We start from the raw sequence: 25,361 nt of genomic DNA on the forward strand, positions 1-25,361 counted from the left end.
ATTGGTCTTCGGGTCAACAGTTCAAAATACACAGAACGCCCCGAGATCCTTGTGTATTCCGTATCAAATTGTACAGGTCTGCACTTTTCGTGATCTAAGCGTCTGAAAGCATTGAATACTGGAATCTCTCATGTGCAGCGAGGATATAAAAGTGTTACTTTCAAATCCAACCTTTAGATCAGTGTATCAAGCCATGCCCATTGTGGTAGAAACCGCGTTTATCGTGTTTTACCAATATCTTGAAACACCACTACTATGCTAGTCCGTGTCGCTGGATTTGTGTGTGATTCTACTACGCTCAGCGCAGCGGATCGGAGTTCAAGTGCAGATCTAGTGACGCAGACCACCGGCAAACAATACGTAATGATGTAAGCCTCAACACGACTGTACCCGAAGGATTATTGTTGTTCTGAAACAAAAATTTGTAAATGCACCGAAAACTGATTGTCATTTATATTATGAGCAAACAGTTTACAGTAAAATGTGGACCTTACGGTGTTCACGCCTTGTCAACAGACTGTACTCACTCAGCGTCTTTCATTAGTTTAGGTTTAGACTTTCTGAATGGGAATTAGAAACGTTTTGTACATTGCTAAACATTCTTAGTACACTAAACCGTCTCATTTCCTCATTGTTTTGGAATCCCATTGTTCGATCGCTAATTCATGAACGCATTCATTGGAACTTGTATACAGCCTTTCATCCCATTGAGAACCTCAGACAGAAAGCACTAAAAAGTAACATTAACATTAACGATTTTAATTTACCAAAACGACGTGTACACTAGGTCTAAATATAAAGAATTTTACGATAATGAATTGACCGCATGGTGTACCGGGATAGTGCGAACTCACAGACAATCATATCACTGGATATTTCATTAAAATTCGTCATGGTAGAAAAGAGTCATCAACCGCCTGTAAAATTGTATATTTAGTGACAGTAGAGAGTTCACGCTGAGATCTTTGATCGTAATAAAATAACACACTGAGCATGTAAATACGTCATTTCAGCTTATATTATGTTGTTTTTTACTATCCAGGATTAATTTTAAAAAACGTGATAACACAGACATACTTCAAGTTCAAAAAATCTCCTATTAAAAATAACGAAATTAATGAAATCATTATGATATATATACTAGTGTATGTATGTATGTATGTATGTATGTATGTATGTATGTATGTATGTATGTATGTATGTATGTATGTATGTATGTATGTATGGATGGATGGATATATATATATATATATATATATATATATATATATATATATATATATATATATATATATATATATATATATATATATATATATATATATACACACACATATATATATGGTGTGTATAGTATATCAGAGCTCTTCGTATTTCTTCATCCAAGAAAATTTCTGGTCAAACATTTCTGATAATTGTTTGTCATATGGCCGATAAAATTCATACAATCTATCCAAAACGTCTTCATTGATTTCAGGATGTGTCCCACCTTTGATTCCGGTCACGCAGTGTTTATAGGGAAACTGCATACAGTGGAATCGTTTAACTTCATCAAAATAAAAATGGTCTCTCGTTACGAACTCTGCAAGGCCGAGAAACTTTTCTGCGTTATGTAATTCCTTGTAAGGATCATTTTTAAGATTTCCCCCGTCCACAAGATAAATTTGTTCTTTGGGAAAGTATTCCAGCCATCTTATCATGTGTTTTACGTATATTCCAGTGTCCACATTTTCGTTGTAGAAATTGATAGGGTTTCCTGCAAATTCGCTGTCAATGACTGATTTCTCGAAGGTTTTCGCAAACGTGTAGTGTTTCCGTCTGCGTGGATCAACCTTAGGTCTGAGCACCTTTGACGCATAGTCCGACACGGCCCGTTGAACTGGGTCACACAAAACTACGATTATTTTTGTCTTGGGAGATATATAGTCGTGGACTTTTTGGGAACAATCGTGAGGCCAGGTCAGATATTGTGGAGACTTCTCAACGACGATTTGTCGACTTGTGGTATACAATAACTGATTTCTGTACCATTCGTACCCGTTGTCTTGATGCAAATCATAGTAGTGCGCCTCTAAACTGTCATTGTGTATAGCCGCTACAGAAGGATGAAAACTGAGAAAATGTACCAAAGGTCCTGTGCCACATTTCTTTGCACCGATGATTAGAGCATCGGGAAGTCGTTTTTTACACCCTTTTGACATAAGTTGTTCAACAGACAGTGGTTTCTCATAGCTAAAACTGTCCTTATTCATGGAATAGCACCAGTCATCGAATTTGACACGGGTATATATGTCAGGGTCTATTCTTGCCTTGTGGGGAAAATATGCAGGTAGAACTGTGGTACTACTCATCCCTTCCTTATTGTCTGTCTCACCGGTATGCTTTTGAACGTCCCCTCTTCGCTGTTCGGATATTGCAGGAACGTCCTTAGAGTTGCCCCCGGTCAACAAACTTGTACCGAAGGTGACCGTGAAGTAGACAATGATCAATGCCAGCAAAGTAACCAGTTTCTTATGTTGGTTCCGAATGTGTTGTTTAATTCCTCGAGCACTCCCTCGACGAAACATAATTGTTTATAGATCGACTGTATACTGTGACATTTGATGACGTTAATTCAATTAAAAACTTGGCAACCCGACCAGTAGCGTCGTTTTCTCTTCTTAGATATGATGCCTCAATTATTCAAGTGCCTGACACTTCAGTGACGAAGTTTGCAGTTCAATGCAGGTGATCAAGGTATATGTGTTCTACGCATGTGCCATGACCCTCTTAAAAAGCGTTTTCTAAATGAGAAAGAATTTTATGGCAAGGTGATCAAACACTATAATCTTGTTATATTCTGAGGTGACAGGTAAATAAATATTGCCCAAATTGATATCGAATTATTATTATTTTTGTCCTGTACTGAACACGTCTCCTTTTTCCCCAATACTGTTCGACAGCTTTGTGACCCGACGTGTGCACGTTACGTAACAAGTGAAAGTGTTTTCCACGTCAAACAGCATCGTTGACGCCGACCAGTAACCAAGAATTTGTATACAGTTTCCATGTGGATCGCTAAATTTCCCCTCATCTTCCACTTGTGTATACGCGTTCATTGAGGTACATGAAGGTGCCTCAGTTGTAAACGCTCATGATAAAGGTAAGAGTCTGGCTGGAGAACATTGGTCGTAATGTATGTGTTGTGTATCATTGCTCGTTTTAGAAATCAAAGAGAGGGAATGTAACCCCTGCAGTGTAACACGAGGATTGAAAGACTCCCTATGGACCCTCATGTCATCACCTGTTGCTCCTGACGACAATTCGGAATCCATATACTAACTGGCCCATATTTACTAAACAAACAAGGCATACTCGTACATTATTGCATGTATTGTGTTTGTCTGTTTATTCCCTCACCTCTATGATATCTCGGACAACTAACATGAAGACTCAATGTTTGTCTTGCGAATTCAAGGTTGAGGGGAGGTGTACCTAACTTGTAAGAGTGCCAAGTGTCGTTCATGTGTACCCGAGTTCACTCAGATAAGGCTAATAAATACCTGGGTCTGTACAGTCTCACGGGACAAAGTCTGAGGCCATAGTTAAAATGATTACGTAAGATACCTTTTATCATCCAGGAATCACCATTACATTACACGTGTACACAGAGACTCTGCATGTACAGGTATATGGTAACTGGTTACATAATTTACAAAGCATTTCTTCCAGAGAAAGACTGACAGGTATACAGGTATACAACTTACAAGTACATTTCTGAATTTAGGCCCTATTTAGGCCTCTGACATCAGATATATCTGGATAAACTATAGTCGTATCAGTACGTATGCTTACACAGTCTTCAATTTATATTTCATTTGCAAGGCCTTCCCAGTGTCTGTCTAAACGTCGCTCAAAAATGTAAACATTTTGTGCATCCACCACATAATTGGGAAGACTGTTCCAGTGGTTTATACTTCTATGTACAAAAGAGAATTTCCTGATATCCAGCCTTGTATGGACTTCGAACAGCTTATATTGATGCCCTCTAGTGTCACAATGTCTGATCTTAACAAAATCAGTCACTCTAGTATCATATTTCCCCGACAGAATTTTGTATAGTTCACGTAAGGACTTTAATAAAAGAAAAATCAGTTTTATGAATGCAACGAATAATATATAATTCATAAATCACGAACTAATAACACCGAAAAATGTGATATTTAATTTGATTATGACATTAAAAAAAAAACAATGTAAATTTTCCGATGTTCATGGTCAAAAGTCCATTGTCTATGTAAATATGGTTAGGGTCTGTCCATTTGTAGAGCTTACCATATTCGGTTATACAATAACTTACATGTTAGACCAACAAATAATAGTCAAATGATAGGACCTAGGAGTAGCGGCAAACCCATTACCGTTTCCGGCTATAAATGTTCTCAATATTCACTCACTCACTCACGCACTCACTCACGCACTTACTCACTCACTCACTCACTCACTCACTCACTCACTCACTCACTCACTCACTCACTGAGTCATTCATTCATTCATTCATTCATTCATTCATTCATTCATTCGTCCATTCGTTCATTCAGCACCGTAAACAGACTAAGTCTGTGGCAAATGTGACCCCTTGTTCGTTGTGAAATATCACCTGCGGCAGTACTATGCTCTAAATGAGAATGAGCGACTCTCGGTGACAATCTTCGGGCTTTATGCAACGATTGTAACGAAACCCCGTGTAAAGTTACTGCGCTGTAAAAAAATGTTAACATAAATATTCTTAATTAAAGAAAAACTATGATTAGATACATTATCCACCAATGTGACTCAGGTATACCAATGTCACGTGATGAAATCAAATCAAATAATAAGTATACAGCCTTGAGTAATTTGTACTCGGTGTGCGTGCCTATGTTTTGAGGTGTCCTGTATAGGTGTTATTGATTCTGTGATGTCAAAATCCAAAATACATATTTGTATGATTTCCATACTAGTAACGGACAATGATTGACAGAAATGACATTTTTTTTTGTATTTTAATAATATTTTATTTAATATTGATATCATTTTTGCCAAGAATTACTCAGTCTTATCTTTTGGTTTGTTTTAGTGAATTGCATCCGATTGGTTGGAGGTTAGCTTCAGGGAACCAGCAACGTGACGTCTTCGATTTTCTATTATGACTACAGTACGTGACTTTTGTCGATGTTTGGCATTTATAGCAAGAAACGTTAAACGCTTTCCGCTAACACTCGTTATTATTCCATCCATTCTTTTGGTTTGGTATGGACTGATTAATGGGTTATTCTATTCAAGGTCCTCAAGGTAAGCTTTCATTTGGAGATTTTTCTTCGTCCGTGTACCCTTTTAGTCAGTCTTCTTTTGATTCGTTCAAAAGCCTACATCACGATTTCCGACAGCTGAGTCCACAGGACCGCAGTGGAAGCAAATTTTACCAACTGTCTATGTTATCTTTCCACAAAATGTACTTTAATTGTTATTTTTTGTGCCAAACGAATGAATAAGTAAAAATTAAAAGAGTTTGTTTACAGCCTCGGATTGGAGGATGGTCTCAGCATAGTCCAGAGACCTGGCTGTCAGACTACCAATTTTGTTCATTGAAACGCCGGTTGAAACGACAGCCTTTGAATTGAACGTGAACTTCTCAAGTCTCTGGGGCTAGTCATTTGATTGAATATATTGCACCATACTAGTATGTGTTACTGCTATTGCACCATACTAGTATGTGTACTACCCATGGTGATTCAATACTGTACAGGATGTAGGATATTACTAATAACTTACAATACTAAATAGTTTCAAAAAACATTCGAGGTGCAGCTTTAAATAAAATTTAAAACAAAGATAACCAGAGTTAGCGATCTATCTGAACTAAGCAAAATTTTGAGATGACAGGTTTTACATGCACCAAACCGCAAAATGGTTGACCAAGCCACAGGTAATTTAAAATGTTCAAATATTTGATGACGGTACAAAAAACTATGCATGGTAATATTAAAGAGATAAGTTTCGAACATCTTCATTTGATGTTTCACTTCCCTTGAAACTAAAAAGGTGTACACTCACAACTAGCTGTGACTAACGTAATAGTGTAATTACATGCTATAACATTGTCCTTGATATGGTACTTCCTGATATTTTGTGGGGAAAAGGTTACCTACTACTAGTATATATATACTATTATACCACGGCAAAAAAAATCGTTCAAAATAATTTCGATATTGTGCGATCGCCACAGGGATTGCCATAGCTATAATAAATGTAGCTCTACGCCCCAATCTGCCATACTGCATACATCTGGTGGTGAGTCTAGAATTCTGTGAGTATTAGTCTAGAGAAACGGTTAGTGAATGGTTAGCAGTGTACCATATTGATCCCTGCTTTGCAAACACAAACATATATTAAAATGAAAAGACACCAACTTCTCTATAGGAGCTCGAGACTGCCAACATACTGCATGAAACCGTTTAGTTTGTACTCTATACCAGTCCAGATAAATATCACCCAATAGACCTCTGTTGGGGACTGAAACACCAGCAAATTGTTCGTGTTAAAAACTGTTAACCGCAACCGGACTTTCAAGAATTCATTTTGTGTGTGTAAATTTTAAACCCAAAGGGCCCCACATATATCAGTGATCACCCTAGTTCTGTAAGACCGCCAACACTATAATGAAACCGTCACTGGTTTATAATCACGTCTGTGCACCTGATGAAGATCCTGATAGGCCAGGATAGTCTAGAGCCTATCCGTGGCTCCAATCTCTTCTTATGTCTTCTTATGTCTTCCTCAATGAGGAACTCAGATGAAATTTCAAATTCAAACAAATTAATCACAGAATCCTGCCTTCGTGTTTATTGTGGACAGTTACACAATGTCCAACTATGGTATATTTGTCATATCATGATATGCCACTTATATACAGTATTGTTTACATCATTCTAACAGTTGGGGTTACTCATTTGCATTGAACAGTTTTTCGGTTCTTGATTTCTCATTGAGCTAGACGAGGGGGGGGGGTCTTGAGATTTGAAGCCATAGATAGCCTCTAGACTACTGTTGGCGATAAATGTGCTCACTGTGTTTTTTATTGCCAATCTATGTATACTTATCTCGAAATATACGGAATGTTTTTATCTGGTATTGGAACTTTAATTTACAAACTAATTATTTTTAGTTCCAGACTTGAACCAAAGCATCTCCTTTACACACGTGGGTCCACACAAACGGGACACAGGGTCAACATATCTGCTCGAAATGAGACTGCCCGGTTGAAGATAATCACCATGGATGGCAGCAAAGAAATACCACTTCCATCACCCTTTTTACAACCAGACATAGTAAAAATGAATGTTCTGTCTAACTTTTTCACCCGAGAGACGTCACAATCTAAACAGCTTAAATACAGACAGGACAGTTCGATTGTTTACGTCCATATACCGAAGTCTGCTGGTACAACGACAAATAGGTGCCTGGAAAACGTTGCGAAGAAGAGGAAGATGGAAGTACCTAGCCACATCTGGATGAGAAATTATCATTCCTTTTTCCAGAGTCTGTCTTCGGGAAGTCACCACCGAAACAGACTGTATTTCGGAGTATTTTCCATGGGAGTGTGTAACTACTTAGATTCTGCTTGTTCATATTTCACTGTATTACGTGACCCTATAGAACGAGCAGTGTCATCCTACATGTACTGCCAAAGACGGACAGGTGACAAAATATGTCAGGCCGCCGATGCTACAAAACTGACGGTCAAACAATGGACACTTTTACAGGGTAGTGTTACTTTTTATCAGCTTCTTCATAACCCAGCACTTTGTGAATCGCCTCATTTGGAAGAAGCAGACAATTTGATAGCAAGGAAAGGAGTTGTCAGAAAGAAGGGCATCGATGCACCATGTTGGTTCAAACAAATTCTGTTACTTGAAAATAAACTGGATAGGGAGCAAAAAGAACAGATTTTAAATTTCATTGTCGGAAACCTTGAAAATTGGTTTTCGGTGATTGGTCTAACGGACAGATATGACGAAACTTTACAGTTGTTGGAAAAGGTATATGAACTTCCATTTCATTCAGTTTGTGCTGGTAAGGTCGAGAACCAAGGTGATCGTAAATCTAACAAAGACGATGCTGTAGAAAAAATAAAATTAGAACTTGCAAGTGATCCTGACGTCAGAAAAGCTCTTCACGAGGACCAGGAAATATATAATGTAGGCGCTAGAATATTTAATGACCAAATGACGAAATTTCTTGATGACCGGTCGCAGAGGGCGCACTGAAATTTGTTGGTGTATGGTGTAATACAAGGTTGGTGGAAGGTGGACACGACATAACACTATTCACTTTGATCTGACTTTCATACATTGTTATATATGAATTTTACCGTTCGATAATTCGGCCCATCTCCATTAAACTTGTACCTGGTATGTTATCAGCAATTAAAATAAATTTTGAATTTTGGAATCTGAGTGCATGAATTGCCGTAATGTGTGCTATGATTGATTGTATGCTCCCCAGCTTGGAGGTGACGTGGATAAAGTATACTATTTAAAAATGGTCGTTGTGCCACTGTACGTAGATCTATGCCAGGGGGTACTAATTGTAAAGTGCTTAGACTATATAGTGTGGGAAAGTGCTATAACATCAAAACTAACTGTGATATCCATGCATTGTGGTGACCAATTTTAGTAAAACTCAAATATTACCAATTTGTAAAGCTCTTTAAAAAAGATACAACTGTACATACGGGCTTTTATGGATTCCATTATGTGATACCAGGCCAAGGCGGTGAATTGCTGACATTGAGTTATGTTAAAAACTGCAACACAAATAGCTCTTACTCTTTTTTCTAAAAAGAAAGAATTTGTTTCTCAGTTTTAAACACACATACACAAACTCATCCCTCTCAATCTCTTGCTGTTATTACTGGTACATATTATTTAAATAAAGCACCATTAGCAGATAAAATAAGCTTATACGTCATTAATATTATTTCACCGACAACAAAATCATACTTAGATGTAATTCCTCAACATTTTTCTTCGTTTAGTCAAGGAAAATCAATGGGGACTTTGTTACTATTCGTCAAAAGTCAAGTAGTGGCAAACCCTTATTATGTCGTGAGTATTTCTACTAGCCTGTAAGGTACGCCGTGACAGGGCGCCCTCAAACATCGGCCAACCCCTAACACCTATCTGTGAGACGAGGCCGGTGAGGGCGAAACGTCGCAACGTATCTTACAGTCGAGAGTATTTTCCGGCTGAATGAAGCAAGTTATTGGGGAACAATAGAAATATACCTCCTCAAGGAAAAATAATGGTAATTTGGAACGTTTTGACTCGTATACCCAGCACCGCAGACAGAACCAGTGACATATAGAAGTTACGACCATGCTTATTTTTTGTTCAAAGATAATATCTTGAATTGCAATTGGTTTGTGCATAGCACAACATGGAATAACTTAAGTGAGTATTTTCTTGACAGTATACTACAATATGTACCTTTCCATTCAGATTATAACATTTTAAAAAGTTTAGACTTTGTACATGATTTTGTGCACGAAATTTGTACAATATCAAACTGTCATTTACAAATGTACCCTTTTTGTTTTATAAATCAGAGAACGAATTGGGGTAATATTCAAGTTGTAAGTAATATTAAGTGGTCGCCGTTTATGTGGAAATCGTATGGTCCTGCCGATAGTGAGGGCGCTGTGTAGATCACAACCGAGTCTACTTGAACACTCCTAACACATGGTGGTATGTTCAGCGTCTCGATATTACACACCGTGTAGACACTACGTGTATTGGAACGGTATTAGGTAACACACCTAGCCTTTGAGGGAAAATTAAGAACCTACACTTTTCTTGCATTCATACATTTTCTAACCGTAGATTATAAACGAATAGAATATATGATAGACTAACTTCTTTACGCGATAGTTGAACAAGTTGACCGACATGAAAATAACCAAGGCAGAACTCAACATAGATAAAACAAGTATTTAATCTGGTCATTTATTATATTAAAAGCTGCTTTAACGTCTTACAAATTGAGGAATCAGTATATGAAAATATATGAAGAGTGAAAATAAGTAAAGAAACAGAGCATGTAGCAGCATGCAAACAAATGTCTGTTTATTGCAGTTTATTGCAAATGTGGATCTACTGACGTATGAGATTATTTTTTCTCTCCATTCGGTGATATATAGTGGTCTTTATTTCGTGTAATTCTAGGCCATCGGCCCATAATACAATGCAAAAAAAGAAGTTTAAACATATTGACAGGAAAACAATATTAAAATGTACAAATAATCAAATATGTTCGTGCACTTCCTTACGCAGTTTCATCGTGTGAAATAAATAAACAGCTAACCTTTGTATAATAACAATGTCATCAGATGTCAATAAATTTAGGAATGTACGTTCACGTACTAGGCGGCTCAAAAAAGATTCTGGGAATATACTTGGTAATCTATGCCAAATCCATTCAACACAAACAGATTTATACAATTTTGTTAACTTGGCCATACACGGTGATATTCTCCCTGGTATTACATTGGTGTTGAATCTCAGGTAAGGCTTACTGTAAGCATTTTTTATCTTCCTATATATGCAAAATCGTATTTTCCACAATCAAAGTGAAATTCGTCTTTTGAAATTCACAGCCGGTGAATGGTTGTTTTTGTGGACTATTTTTATGGCCTTGCCTATTGATTCTTGTGAAGGGGTGTCTGGCACATATAATATAAAATCAGTTATTGATTGTTAGGGCCATCAGGGGACGTATAAACAGAACGTCCCTGGGGCCATGTAATAACGTGCTCATCCCGTTTGATTCTCGTTCTCCGATACAAAACGAGACTTGCAGCCAAGACGATATCATTTCAAAAGATGCGCGCGCATATTGAATATCTAATGGCGTCCGCTAGCGCTGCAGAAGAAAATAACAACAATCAGCATGCATCGTGAAATTATCTGTATTTGCAGGAGATAAGTCATAGTTTCATCTATCAAGTAAAAGGCTTCAGAGGGAATATTCTGACAAAAGTACTCGGCAAAGCTTTATAAGGTAAGGTGCTGTGTTCGCTTGTAATAACAAATTTAACGTTACTCGAACTTGTCAAAACTTGTACATAGACTCCGCTGTACACACTGACTGTAATGCAATGGAATGCACGACGTGTGTTCAGTTTATATGGAGTACCTGTGTAACCGGTCACTTGCAATGAAAAGGTCACCCGGTCATGATCATATGTCGTTCTAGACCCCGATTTTCAATCCTGTCAAAACAGTATTTACAACAGTCTGCTCGGACTGCATGTAGTACATGATATACTGTTTTATACACACATCGATTTTTTTTCAAATGTTTAAAAGCTGGATATACGTAGAATTTAGAAAGCGCCCATCCCCACAACTCTCATAACCGTTACATATGACAGCCTGTAGTACACCGACTAAAATCGCAAACCGTGTATGAGAAATTCAAATATTGCCATATTGATTATATCCAGAACTAAACCAAAATTTTATGCCGTTGAATTTGAATGATCACAATATACAGGCACACCCGTCAAGCTACAATCACGACCCCCGAGAGAGGATTACGTTTTAACTGTAACTGGCACAAGTCCAATTTTACGGACATTTTAAACAACATTGAACCTATACGAACTCACCGGTACCCTAAATAAAGTAATCAAATATGTAAAAATCTAACAGAGTAGCGTCTGTTACCATGGCAGCAGTACGATTAGTGCAGCGTTTATTTGATACCAATCACAGATTTTTATGTAGATATCGACTCAACTGACATTGACGAATTCCTTAACTAATATTTCACCACGAATTTAGTACATGTATATATATGCATATATAATACTATGAGTGTGTGTAGCATATACTTTTTTTTGTTGAATGAAAACTACATAAGCTAAATGAGATATTGTCGTTTTGTACTGATTGCATTCAAATTAAAATAATTATAACTGTAAATGGTGTGCTATAGTATAATTATGATAATGCATTTCCAGGAAATAAAATTCAGAACTATTAATATTAATGTCTTAGTCAATCCTATGACATAATATGTTAGTACCATGGGCTTGTTTTCTTTCATTATTTCATTATTTTTTAATATGAACACATAATATAATATAACGCTCTGCTACTAATATTGCAGTGAACTCTGTTCTCCCCAGTTAGATGTCTTTAAGTTTGTCTGAGTATTATATATATATGTAAGTATTATATATATATATATATATATATATATATATATATATATATATATATATATATATATATATATATATATATATATATATATATATATATATATATATATATATATATATATATAACAGTGATATGAGTGTGACTCAGTAAATACATCATGAATTTTAAAAATATATTGTTACATTAGCATGGTAATTTTCACTGTGCATAAGTAGGTACACACAGACATGAGAAATAGCTCAGGATATTGATTTGATATACAAATAAATAAGTAAATCAAATGTTTAGCTGTGTCAATTTACTATGTATTGAGTTAATGATTAAATGTACAGCTGTAATGTGATAGAGACAAAACTAAAATGAGAATATTCAAGAATATTCAAAATACTGGTATAATTACTAGTTTACTAATTTGTATTTTATCAAGCCATCTCATTACTGATTAGATAATTCTGTCTGATAAGATACATTTTTTCTGGTTTCACCAGAATTAGTTGCTATGGAAAATAAATTTGTAACATATATTTCATTTTATATGGCCAAATATGAGAACGTTCAACTTAATGTTTTTGATTTCAATGAAGCATATAGTAACAGCTTGTGCCCTTCTGACTCCAGTTAGTACAGACAATAAATACCACAGTGGCTAGCATTAAATCTTTTGCCAACATGCACATATGTATCATGGTATGTAATGTGTGTCTGTCTGTCTGTCTGTCTGTCTGTCTGTCTGTCTGTCTGTCTGTCTCTGTCTATCTGTGTCTGTGTCTGTGTGTGCATGTGTATGTGTGTGCGTGTTTGCATGTGCATTCTTTTGAGGATCTAACAATTCAATATTTAGTTAGAAAAGTAGCAACAAATTGTACAAGAAAATCACATAATTTTAGTCTAAATCACAAAATTTAAGATTACACCTACAAGTTCATCATTTTTAAAAAAAAGTATAATATACACACAACATACCATTTATTTTGATAATTATTCACACATTTTTTTACATCACTTTTTAAAGCTTAATTTGGAATATTATTAAAAATTTGTGTGTGAAAACAGTTGTCTGGCAAGGCAATAGAAAAGGTTGGTTCCTGAAGAAAAAAGTTACCCTATCTAACTCTTATAGCTCCATAGTTTGAAAGGTGCAGTCACTGGGTTGCTTATATAATCACTCACTATCTGATAGTATCCATGTGTGTGAGGGCATTATATATGTGGAAGTAATTCCTAGATGTTTCTGGCTAATAGCTCCATTGATAAGATAATAATAATACTAATGTGAGAACCTGGGGTTAAATCCCTTCATCTCTTGAGTCTCACAAGTTATATGTATTCTATACTTTCACTTGCATAACACAGATAGTAGTGTGGATGTCATGGATGAATTCAAAGCCACCTATCTTCGTCTATGCAAAGACAACCATGTCTCACCTCAAGAATCAGTCATGGAAGTACTTCGAAGTTCTAAACACAGTCCTGGGTCTTCAAGATCAAGACTAGATTTATCCACCACTAGTTTATCAACAGAAACATGTGCAGTACTCGGCAAAGCTTTGTCAGCTGATCGTCTCTTTGTAGAAATCAACTTTGCTGACTGTATGATAGGAGATGAAGGTAATGTAAAGTTACAATAGTAAGAAAATTTGAAATACAACAATATATATATGCAAATAAATCTTCAAATATTCCAAAATAATTTGTCATATATGTCCAGGGAATTTGCTGTTCGATTTGATTTGATTTGATAATCAAAGACTTAATGTTTGAATAATTAATTAAACTTTAATTCCAATATTTAGTACATCATGTTTTTGTTGGAGTTCATCAAGAATTTAGAGTTTTGGACCAAAGCCCTTGTAGTTGCATGTGCTCCTGTCGAGTCATTTCATACTTAGGTAATTTTTATTCACATTTTATTTCTTCCATTCTTTGCTGTTAAGGTATAAGAATGATAGCCTATGGTATGTCTTCCAATGTGGCAGCAAAGACACTTGATTTAAAAGGAAACAATATACGAGGCAATGGTGCAGAAGCAATTGGTAAAATGCTAAGACACAACCATACTTTGAAAAGGTAATTACTTGCATTTTTTTATGTATGGCAAACACAGAATCCCCAGTCTCTTTTATTACACTGTTGGTATAGAGAATACAGTTCATTTGAACCCTTAGAATGCCACAATAATGTATACACTATCAAGGCAGTTAGGACCATGAGAATCTTCACTCTCAGTATCATAGCACTTTTTGACTGTATGAAGTATATTTTCTGTCAGTGTTAATAAAATGTTAGAGTGTAAAATTCTCTTTGTCCTACAAGTTGAAGTGACGTGCTCAGTGGTATATATTGAAGGAGGTGTGGGTGGGTGGGTGGGTGGGTTGGTGGGGAGGGGTCATATTGTCATACAGTCCATTGAAATGACAAAATATTCTCAGTTGTGAGTATGAAAATTGATATTCCAGACATAAGGCAAATATTAGTAATAGTAATATAGTAGTATGATGTCATTCATTCAAGACAGTTTTGGGATTTTGTTATACCTAGACTAATCTTGTACATTGTACACAGTAACACTATTAGTAAAACACACATATTACTGACCACAATATTCTGAATATGTTGCTGAATACAAAAACACACATCTCTGTTTGCATATACATGTAGTATTACAGTTGGTATAACATGTAGTGTGCACGACCTGTAGTAGTCTGTAAAGTCTGATTGATATCACTTGTACTCGCATTTTATTCATACAGTATTACATGTACCAAAGTTACCCTTAGAGAACTCACACCAGCATTGAAAATGTGCAATACCATGTTTTGAGTTTGTTGGTTGAAGAGGTATTTTCTTGATTTCTAAATACAATTCTGGGTTCATGTATTCATACTCATAGATAAGTTTCTATTTTATCATCTGTAGCTTGGTTCTGGAGTGGAACTCTATAGGCATGTGGGAGAACTCATTTGCAGCATTTGCAGAAGGTGTATCTTCAAACAACACACTGGAATTGTTAGACCTTCGGAATAATCAAATTGGCCATGATTCAGCTGGGGAACTAGCTGTAGCTTTACAGAGAAATACAACTGTTAAATTGATAGGTATGTTGATATAAAGGAGTAAACACATTCTGTTTTGTCATTGTGTGTGTAGAATTGGCAAACATTCAGAGAGGGGGGAAGTGACCCAGAACATCATACATGGAGTTATATTAGCTTCATGATTTTTGTAGTTAAGTAAAATCGTGGAATTTCATTTTGATTTACATAGGGAAGTGATCATGCCTCCTGGAATAATAATTTGTTTTGACATGTCAATATAGCATAAAACTAACTTTGGGGTCTAACCCATCAGTCACAGTTAATGTTTGAGAACGGTGTTTAATACTATGTTTATGTGCATATATTTAGCATATTTGCATAATTTGATTCAATATGTCATGGCATGCATCTTGGAAGAGAGGAACATGTGAAAAATGAAAGCCATCATCCAGAATACCAGAATATCAAAAATGCAATTTTCCATACATATAACTTATTCAAACTGGCAAATGCAGTGTAATGATATTCTACGTTTTTATCATTATTTCCACACACACATATATATGAAATGTCTTCGTGTCAAATTCAGGTTCTTCCCAAATGCTCATACAATTGTAACTTTGTTTATTTTTCACTTCTGTTCAAACAGATTTAAGGTGGAATAATGTTGGTTTGTTAGGAGGGCGTGCTTTACTCACTGCTTTACAACAGAATAAAATTCTGACAAGACTTGACTTAGCTGGAAATAATGTACCTCAAGACATTGTGAAAGCAATAGGTAGGTAATCTGGTTTACTTACAAGTTACAAGTACAATTACTTTATAACAGTGTCAATGAGTTACATCTCTGAAAACCATCTGTTTTTTATTCAAGTTAGGAAATTCTTTGTAGAAGCAATTTTCAGTGAGAGTTATTGATATAGAGAAATCAGCTTGAATTGGGAAGATGAACTGAAAGTGATAGTTACGTGATTACGTAGAAATTCTTGTAAAATTGAAAGACGATATCCCACTTCTACTATCAGTATAACTGAAAGAGTATCAGTATGAAAATTCCAACCGTTATAAACTTATAAAGATTACCAGTAGAAATTTAACCAATATACACAAAATAATTTAATAAGCTAAACGCTTCTGACTGTAAACTGTCAGTTTTACATGTAATAACTCTTTGATAGATGACACTGAACATGTGAATAAGTCATGTGATTATAGAGAATGCTCCTAAAGATCTAAGAAAATATCAAAACCTGAAAATATCAATGTATATAATGAGGCCAAATAAAAAAAAAATGTGTTTCTGATAACACGACCAACCCTAGTTTAACCCTCCGACCCTAAACAATTTTTAAAAGACATTTTAAAGCAAAATGATCCTTCATGCACACCTGTTTACTTTCCCCAGTGATGTCTGTACATTTTTCATCAAACTATCAAAGAAGGGGGTAGTCTGACTGACATTTGTTTGTTTTGGAGTCGGAGCAATATTTTTCCATTCTCGCAAACCAGAGTTATTATTCCAGTAGGGATAGGCTTGTTAAGAATGGTACCGTAAAACGGTCGTGGTTTGCAACGATGTATTTTTCAAAAATGAAAATAATTAAAAAGATAAATTAAAATAAAATAAATCCCAACCTACCTACTATATTTTCTGAGGCCATGTTATCAGAAACACATAATTATTTTTGTTCCGCCTTATGAGTGAAGACAGTTAAAACCAGAACCAAAGTATCATGCCATGCTTGTTTTCACCCAGTTAGAGATCATTAATATTTGATGGTTTGTCAGGATAGTGATATAACCAGTGCTACATTATTCATTTAGAATCATTGTTATAAATTTTTAATCTCAACAATGTGTTTCAGATGTTGCCATTGCCAACAATGAAGACAGAGAAGCCGTCACCACTGAACATCGGACAAGGCAGGAAATACTCAGTAGGGAAATAAGACAGCTGAAAACTGAAAAAAGAGAGCAAGTATGTATGGATGAAGTTGATCCTCAAATTTAAAAAATCACTAGAAAGTTATGATTAATGATATGATATATTTTGACACCACCAAATGTGTTGTGATGATGACAGTTACAGATGAAATGATGTTGGCTTGGTGTTTCACTCATGGGACATTACAATTTTGACACAGAGCTAGACATATTTCAACTCTAGACTAACAATAACAGAGACACAACAAACACAGCAGGATCCTTTGCCCAATCACATTGTACACTGATATGCATTGCTATTCTTTCACAGTGAAGTAAAAACAGGCTTCTAATGAAAATATTACACATGAACTTGAAGTGTATGAACTTGATAATAAATGTATAATTCTATTTGTCTTTTCTCACAGTCAAGTGTAAATGTTTAAAAATTTCAATGAAGAAAATGAAAAGTACCCTGTTCTTTCTTTTTTCCCTGATTTCTTAACTTTCTAGTATACCTTTCTTTTTCTTGTTTTTGTACATGTGGGGTATGTTAACCCTTAATATAAAAAAAGTAGAAAACAAAGTAAATTTGACAGAGTTTTTCTGATTATTATCTAGATGTCTAATTTGATGGACAAACTGGACCATCAACAAGATGCACTGAGTAGAACCAGTAGGAACACAGCTCATAGGATTGGACAGCTCCAAGAAGCACTGGAGGAAAGAAAATCAGCTTTCAAAACTATTGCTTCAAAGTAAGCAATTACTATCTTTGTTGTATACGTATTATCAGTAAGAACTTTTGTGCCCAGTATGATAAGAAAATAACTTAAATATATCAGACTGTGCAAAACATAACTTTTCTGAAATACTAAATATGCCCTAGATTGTAAGGTATGTAGCTGTATGCACTTCTTTGATTATGCGCAGCAGTATGAATGTATATGTACTGAATAGATTAAGGAGGGCACAGTATGACAAATCTAAATATGGCCGTATGTACTATTGGGCTAAAAGTCAATTTAGTACAACCATTTCATTGACTGTTTTACCACGACTTGTTGAGATAAAGGCACTTATACTTGAGTACCTCCAACTGCCTTATGCTCTAATCTCCTTTTTACTTGAGAAAAATCCATGCAAAAGAAAGATTTTTAAGTATTGAATCTGTCAACTAACCAACGTTCTTCTAAATTACTAGTACCTTACTCTATAGTTAGTGATATTGTACCCTACATTGTACTTTTTCTTTGTGTACAGGTTGTCCATGACAGAAGCTAGTTTAGCCCTTGCTGAACAAAAATCCTCAGAATTGGTTGATATTTTAGGAAAAACAAGACATGAAAATGCTGAACTTGTAACAAACCATCAAGAAGAATTGAAATCAGAGAAGGATGTAAGTAGTAATAGATCACACTATAGAGACACCACAGTTATCAGAGTCATACTGCCCAACAGATATATAAATATTTTAATGTGAAAATGTGATATTATCACAACAGTGTCTGTACGTATCCTAGGAAACACTGCTGTACTGTAGATGTAAACAGTGTAGCTAATATGATTGCTCTTACAGAAGTGCATGGTAGAAATTATAACAGTTAGCTGTCTAAGGCTGTAAATGCTGCAGGAAATGTTGCATACAATCTAAATACAAGTCACATTGACACTTGTACCTTTTTTGACATTGTGCTTTGTTCTATTCATACATTCCAGTAAGTGCAGGGGATTACTGGTACTGGTAGCACAGCTTGGATTGTGTAAATACAAATTATTGACTGCAATGAAAGACAACGGTAGCTTTTGCAATGTAACTAGATTAACAAACTGAACACACACACACACACACACACACACACACACACACACACACACACACACACACACACACATTACACACACACACACACACACACAAATATTACTTGATTTGGTTGCTTGATTATGGATGTTTCCAATTATAAGGGCCTAAAAAAAATTAGTATGTTTAAAGGGAACTGTGTTTCAAATGTTATGGAGCCATTGCACTGTAACATCAAAAACTGAAGAACAAGTTTGTTTTCCACTCCATTTTTTTTGCAGAATGTTATGATTTTGTGTACTAAAAACAATGTTCACGATATATTTTAGCTATTTTGTTAGGTGTAATGTATGTAATTTGTTGCTTATGTATGCATGATTTTATTGATCAAAACACCAGGAGAATTTTTATATACATGAAATATAGCTATATGTTTCTCTCAAATAGAGTTAGAAAGTCCTCAAAATTACAGAATAATATTTCACATTTAAATGGTCACTATACTTTGACAATGTGGGACGTAATTTCCAAAATGAATTTTACCCCGGTAATCATTCTGTGTCCTACTCTGAGAGTTTATTTACACATTTTAATATTTAAATTTACACTCAAAATTACCAACAAACAGTGCATAATTTAATCATTTGGTATTCTATTGTGGTAGTATTTGCCAATAGTTTACCGTACATTTGAAGTTACAAACATACAGAATACAGTATGACACAATACAATTTCGATTGTGATTTCAGAGTTTCATATTTACACTGTACCGGGACATTTACAGTAGAAGGTACAAATACACCACAGAATTTAATATGTCTGTATCTAATTTTGATGTTATGATTTAATAATTTAGGTTAATGTAGGCATAGCTACAAATGAAATAAAGTGAGGAAATGAGTGACAAAGCCAGAGACATACACAGCTGTTTCACATCTTGCAATTATAAAGCCAATGATTTATTACCTAGGCAATGTGTTATAGGGGTTTGGACTGAAGGTTAGGATATTAAAAAAGGCTAGAATACTCAACATAATATGGCAGCATCTGCTCTTTGAATATTGATAGTAAAAAATGGTTATTGTGAAACACTGGACATACAGCCCTACCCCAATCTGATTAAAATCTGATGTAGTGTACATGGCACGATTTCTTGTTGGCTGTTACATTTACTGTCGTTTGTTCTTTTGTTAGTGCTCATTACATGCATCTGTCACAATACCATAGTTTTTCCCGAACCCAATCTCGTACTTATGAGTAGCATAACCAGAATCTGTATTACAGTGTAACACTCAACGTTCCAAATTGAAAGAGAGAGAACCACCTAACAATAATGATAACATCGTTGTCTGTGCTTTGCGCTTGAGCTGTTATTGAACAAAACATTCTGAAGTACTGTACCCATATGTTTACAGCGCAGTATGCATTTTCATTGGTTAAGTGAATTCACTCAACGCTCTCTGTGTCTCGGGGGGAAAACCTATGGTATTGTATCAGATGTATGTAACGAGCATTCATAAAAGAACAAATGACAGTAAATGTAACAGCCAAAAAGAAATTACGATGTGTACACTACATCGGATTTTAATCAGATTGAGCTCTACCTTTCAATCTTTTGCAATTTATTCAGTTTAACATACAAACAAAGACTTAGTACATGTTACTTCACATTGATTTTTCAAGTAGGAAGACATGATAAAATTGTTTTATGAATTAAAAATCCAAAATAAATACCAAATCCGCATCGATACGGCCACTTTAACAGATTTTTGATAAGTATTATTTGTGAATCTTTCACTTGTTCAAATATCAACTTTTTCCCTATTTAGGATGTGTATAAATGGCAAGAAATATGACTTTTTTAGTAGATAATTCAAAATGAATACCTATATGGTAATTCATGTACATGAGAAACATGAATTTTGTATCATACGTTTAATATTTAGCAAAAATTCTTGTTATGTTTTATCTGCAGGAAAGGTTTGCTAAAGAATCTAAGCTGTTGAAAGAGTTAGGTGATGTACAAGACAGAAATATGAAACTGGAGAACAAAGTTGATGAATTAGACAGACGATGTCAACAACAGAAAGAACAAATTTATGAACTCAAAGAAGATATCACTGAAGTGAATGCTGAAATAAAAGTCAAAGCATCTCAAGCAGAAGGTACACTTATCAATCATCCTACTAACTAAGAATCAAATTGATTGGCAGGCAGAAAGATCACATGACTCAAAATGAATTTCTCGGCAAATCAGGACAGTTGTTGTATATTCATATAGATATGTACATTCTGTCTGTTCTCTTGGATATTTCAAACATTTCATTAAAATTGCAAGATATATCTGCAGAGAGACTCATCAATTTATTTATTACCAAATAACAAAATAACTCCTCTTGACAATCAGAGATGTGTTGTAATACACAGTAAATTTTGTGGCACAGTATCAAAAAACATACACTATGTAAACATGTTGTGTGGAGGAATTATTTTAGTGTCGGCAATGCTTTGGTGGAGGATACGAGTGTGGGAAAGGGGTTGGGTTTCAGCCTTATCCAAGAACAAGCACTCAGTTCAACTTTTATGATTATAGATATATTCAAATTCAAGCTGTGTGATCTACTAAGTACATACTCTTTTATCGTCAGAAAAACTGAATTTGGAAAAGCTTAAAATGAAGGAAGCACTACGGGATGCACAGCAAAGACATGAGAAAGATATGGAGAGAGTGAGAGTAGATGCTGAGGACACAGAGAGAGCCCTGAAAGACAGAATCCAGAAACTTGAACATCATAGGCAAAATCTTGAAGAAGAGGCCAGTCGAATCAAAGCCTTGCAGGTGTCTGAAAGAATGTCACATGAAGAAAACTTATTGCAAGCCAAGCAACGAATTAAAGATGAGGAGGTACTTATTAAAGTTTGCCTAATTTTTATTTGTTTAGTATCCACTAAATTACAAGTGACCAGCTCTTTAACTTTACAAGAGTGGTTTCCATTGGCCATTAAGTAATTATGGGCATTTGAAAGCCATTTGATCTACTGAGTTGTTAAATCAGATCTGGCAATTATTTTATCAACATGCCCTGTATTCTGCCCCTCCCGAACCTATGCCACAGTCTCCTAACTTTTTAAATATTTTTTTTTTGTGTTTTTGTAGCTACAAAGAAGTAAACATTTGGAAGACAAGATACGAATGTTACAGAATGCTAAAGATGATATTCAACAACACTCCTCACAACAAAGTCAAACCATTGCTGAACTTCAATCCAGATTTAGCAATTCAACTTATGAAGTAGAATCGTTGAAGAGGAAAATTGAAGATTTGAATCAGGTTGGTAAAGGATAGGATATTATTAACCCTAGAAAAATTACTCAACACAATGTCAAGAAATCTTTTCCCACTCTCTAGAAATTTCTTTCTTATGTTCTACAATAGGCCATTTCAGACACAAACAGGAAATTGAGAATACAGCGCCCTCACTCAAATTGGGGTATCATCACCTCATAGTACTGTTTCTTAAGAGCTTTGTCCCTTGGTATTCTGTAGAAGTGTAAATCAGGGATGTTTTTTGTATTGTTCAGACATCGAGGAAAGCAGTAGTGTTGTATGATTAACTGAGTAACCTATACCATGTATACCCCCAAGGTACACACAGACAGGAAGTAGAGTGCCACCATGACAAATTTTGGAAAGGCTTATTAGATCTATGGGTAATAGTAGCTTTGATAGATTGGAGTGATTTTGATATTGATAACTGCAAAGTTAATTCATATAATGATATATAAATATGCAACCTTAATTGTAATTACAAGGAGATTCAATATTTACGGAGCACAACTTAGAGATATTGACTGATTGTCAAACTAAAACAGATGTATTGTTCCAAGAAATAAACTCAGTCCAACTACGACAATTGAAGTCATTAGAAGTGAGCGGGAGTACATCAAAATATTGACAAACTGTGAGGTGGAAATGATGGACATAGTCAACCAGTTACTATAATCTTCAGCTGATCTTTATTAATACCGACGTTTCGGCAATACACAAATTGCCTTCTTCAGGGTAAAAAAACTAATAGGTAAAAAATGAATAAAATCGAATATAAAATGCTAAAAATGTGCACATGGTACAAGTGTGAATAACAAATGCTAAAGACTAAGACAGGTGCACAGATAGGTGGGTAATTGCACCAGATTGATTGATAGGCAGACAATTAATTGCAATGTAATATTAAATGTCTAACTGGTAGTATCTAACAAGTCATGCTTCAGAAAAGGTTCATCAGATTAGTTGATATTTTCTTATGTTTGGGAATTTCTATTTTATCACTTTTAGGAATTGTCGGGGAAAAGTAACGAAACACTGTCAGAAGTAGCCAAGGTGAAACTCAGCTTTCAGAAACAGATAAACCGAATGGAAGCAGACATACAAGATGTTGACGAACTCCGAGATAAATGTAACAAATTAGAAAAACAACTATTAGAGCAGTCCAAACAAAACAGAGAAACCATGGCAGCAAAGGAAGCAGAACTGGCAGCAATGCAAGAGAGGTTCAGGATGAAAGATGGAGAAATTGCCAGGATGCGAGAAGACGAGGCTCAACGTGTTAACATGTTACAATCAGCTATTATGAGTTATGTCAGCAGTTCAAGAACGTCCCCAGGAGCATCACCATATAAGGCATGATGCTGAAGACCTCTCTTGTTTCTATGGAAACATATGAAAGGAGTATCCTCAATGAACACAATTCGAGCCATTAAAGTGTAACACTTTCCATATGGAGAGTTTGGGACTTTATATTTAATAAGTTTTGTATATTATTGTAATAAGGTTTGGGGTTTTATTTATCAAAGATTAAGAGATAGCTTAATGGTTAATTTCACAACCAAATCATATTTTGCAATATTTTCTCTAAATGACGTCCATAACTTCAATGATAATTTGTAGAATCTACATGGTAATATTTGCCCTTTTTAAAAAAAAAAGAAAATAATTGTAAATGAAATAAGCAGTACTTCTTTCTACTCCCTCTTTGTATCTGCTAGTCAAAGGTATCAATTATCAGGAAGTTTTAAAAATTTGGTGTAAAATGTTCTTGGTCCAAAGAAGGTAAAACAAGCTGAAGGTAGACCTAGCTGTCATTTTTGGAGTAACACTTAAATCAGAGCTTACATGTAAGTCCTTGTCCTCACACTGAATTAGAAATTTGATTGTTAGCTGCAGAATAAAGATGAATATGCTGATTTTGTTGAAAAGGTATAACTTTTAGAAGTGAAATATCACTGTTTGTTGGACGTTTTAAAAAATCAATCTGTAGTGAATGCAAACTACACCTAAAATGTTTTAAAGAGCGTCAGTGGTGGCCAATACAAACATCATTGACATAACCCACCAAAGTAATGTTAAATTTGTAGAAATACATATTTCTGTTACAATTACAGCAAAATTTGCTCAATATTAGATTTTAATGTGTACATCAATCTGTATAAAAATGATTATTCTGATATTGGTCTATGGCTTTCTTTCACTTTTTCAAATTTTTCATACATTCTGATATAGAATATGAAAATTATGAAAAGAAAATGTGCATTGCAGAATAATAATGGTGTTGCAAGCATCAAACACCAAGCCAAGTTTGCATTTAAAGATCACATTTTTGTGAATTTATGCAATAATTCTAGTGTTTCATATATTCTACGAAATTCTGTAAGTTTATTGTTCTTGGTTGTTACTTTTGTTTCATATTCATGATACCGTAAACCTAGATGTTTTCACTTCTAGAATATTTTGCAAAGACTTATTTCACCATTCACTAAACTTGTATATTGTGTTCATGAGCTAGCAGGCATTTTAGTCACTACTTATTTTTGCACTGTTGTTTTCAACGAAATAAACTAAAATACGTCTGGAGTGAAAATATTCCAGGTTTACTGTATTGAACTATTCCTACATTATCCCAACTACTTAAACATATTGCTTTGTGTCCAGAACTGGTTGAATGCTCACTAGGTCATCACATATGATTTGAAAATAACATAATATTTCTAAAAATGCCAGTTTTTGTGCCCATTTATGTATGTATACTTGACCATATTGTATACTGCCATGTCAATTCTGATTTGCTCATAAATAAGTTTTAGTATGTATTAATTGTTGTATATTTTGTACACTCATTTGGCCAAAAATTGGGCCCAACAAATTACAAATTGTGCTTTAATGCAAGTTTTAGAAATGTGTTATTAGTGTAACAATTCCAACAATGAGATAATCAAAAGTGGTTTTATGTTTCAGTATCTTCATATGTTGGGTTTTATTCTGCAATTTGTAGTTGACATACTTTCACATCAAGT

General features: G+C 34.9%; 2 protein-coding genes across 2 annotated transcripts; one reads left to right on the forward strand and one right to left on the reverse strand.

The window, feature by feature from the left end:
* Positions 1–1,358: 1,358 nt before the first annotated feature.
* On the reverse strand, positions 1,359–2,567 carry LOC144434882 (heparan sulfate glucosamine 3-O-sulfotransferase 1-like). Its single transcript, XM_078123397.1, has one exon. The coding sequence runs from the start codon at positions 2,565–2,567 to the stop codon at positions 1,359–1,361; it is 1,209 nt and encodes a 402-aa protein (XP_077979523.1).
* Positions 2,568–13,618: 11,051 nt separating this feature from the next.
* On the forward strand, positions 13,619–23,697 carry LOC144435949 (leucine-rich repeat-containing protein 45-like). The gene is made up of 11 exons (XM_078124590.1): positions 13,619–13,856; positions 14,183–14,315; positions 15,165–15,343; positions 15,933–16,061; positions 17,149–17,261; positions 17,828–17,964; positions 18,470–18,605; positions 20,986–21,175; positions 21,659–21,915; positions 22,168–22,341; positions 23,347–23,697. Exons 1-11 carry the CDS (start codon positions 13,619–13,621, stop codon positions 23,695–23,697), a joined length of 2,037 nt encoding a protein of 678 aa, XP_077980716.1.
* Positions 23,698–25,361: the final 1,664 nt, after the last annotated feature.

The sequence above is a fragment of the Glandiceps talaboti genome, chromosome 5 (assembly GCF_964340395.1).
Source record: "Glandiceps talaboti chromosome 5, keGlaTala1.1, whole genome shotgun sequence".
NCBI lineage: Eukaryota > Metazoa > Hemichordata > Enteropneusta > Spengelidae > Glandiceps > Glandiceps talaboti.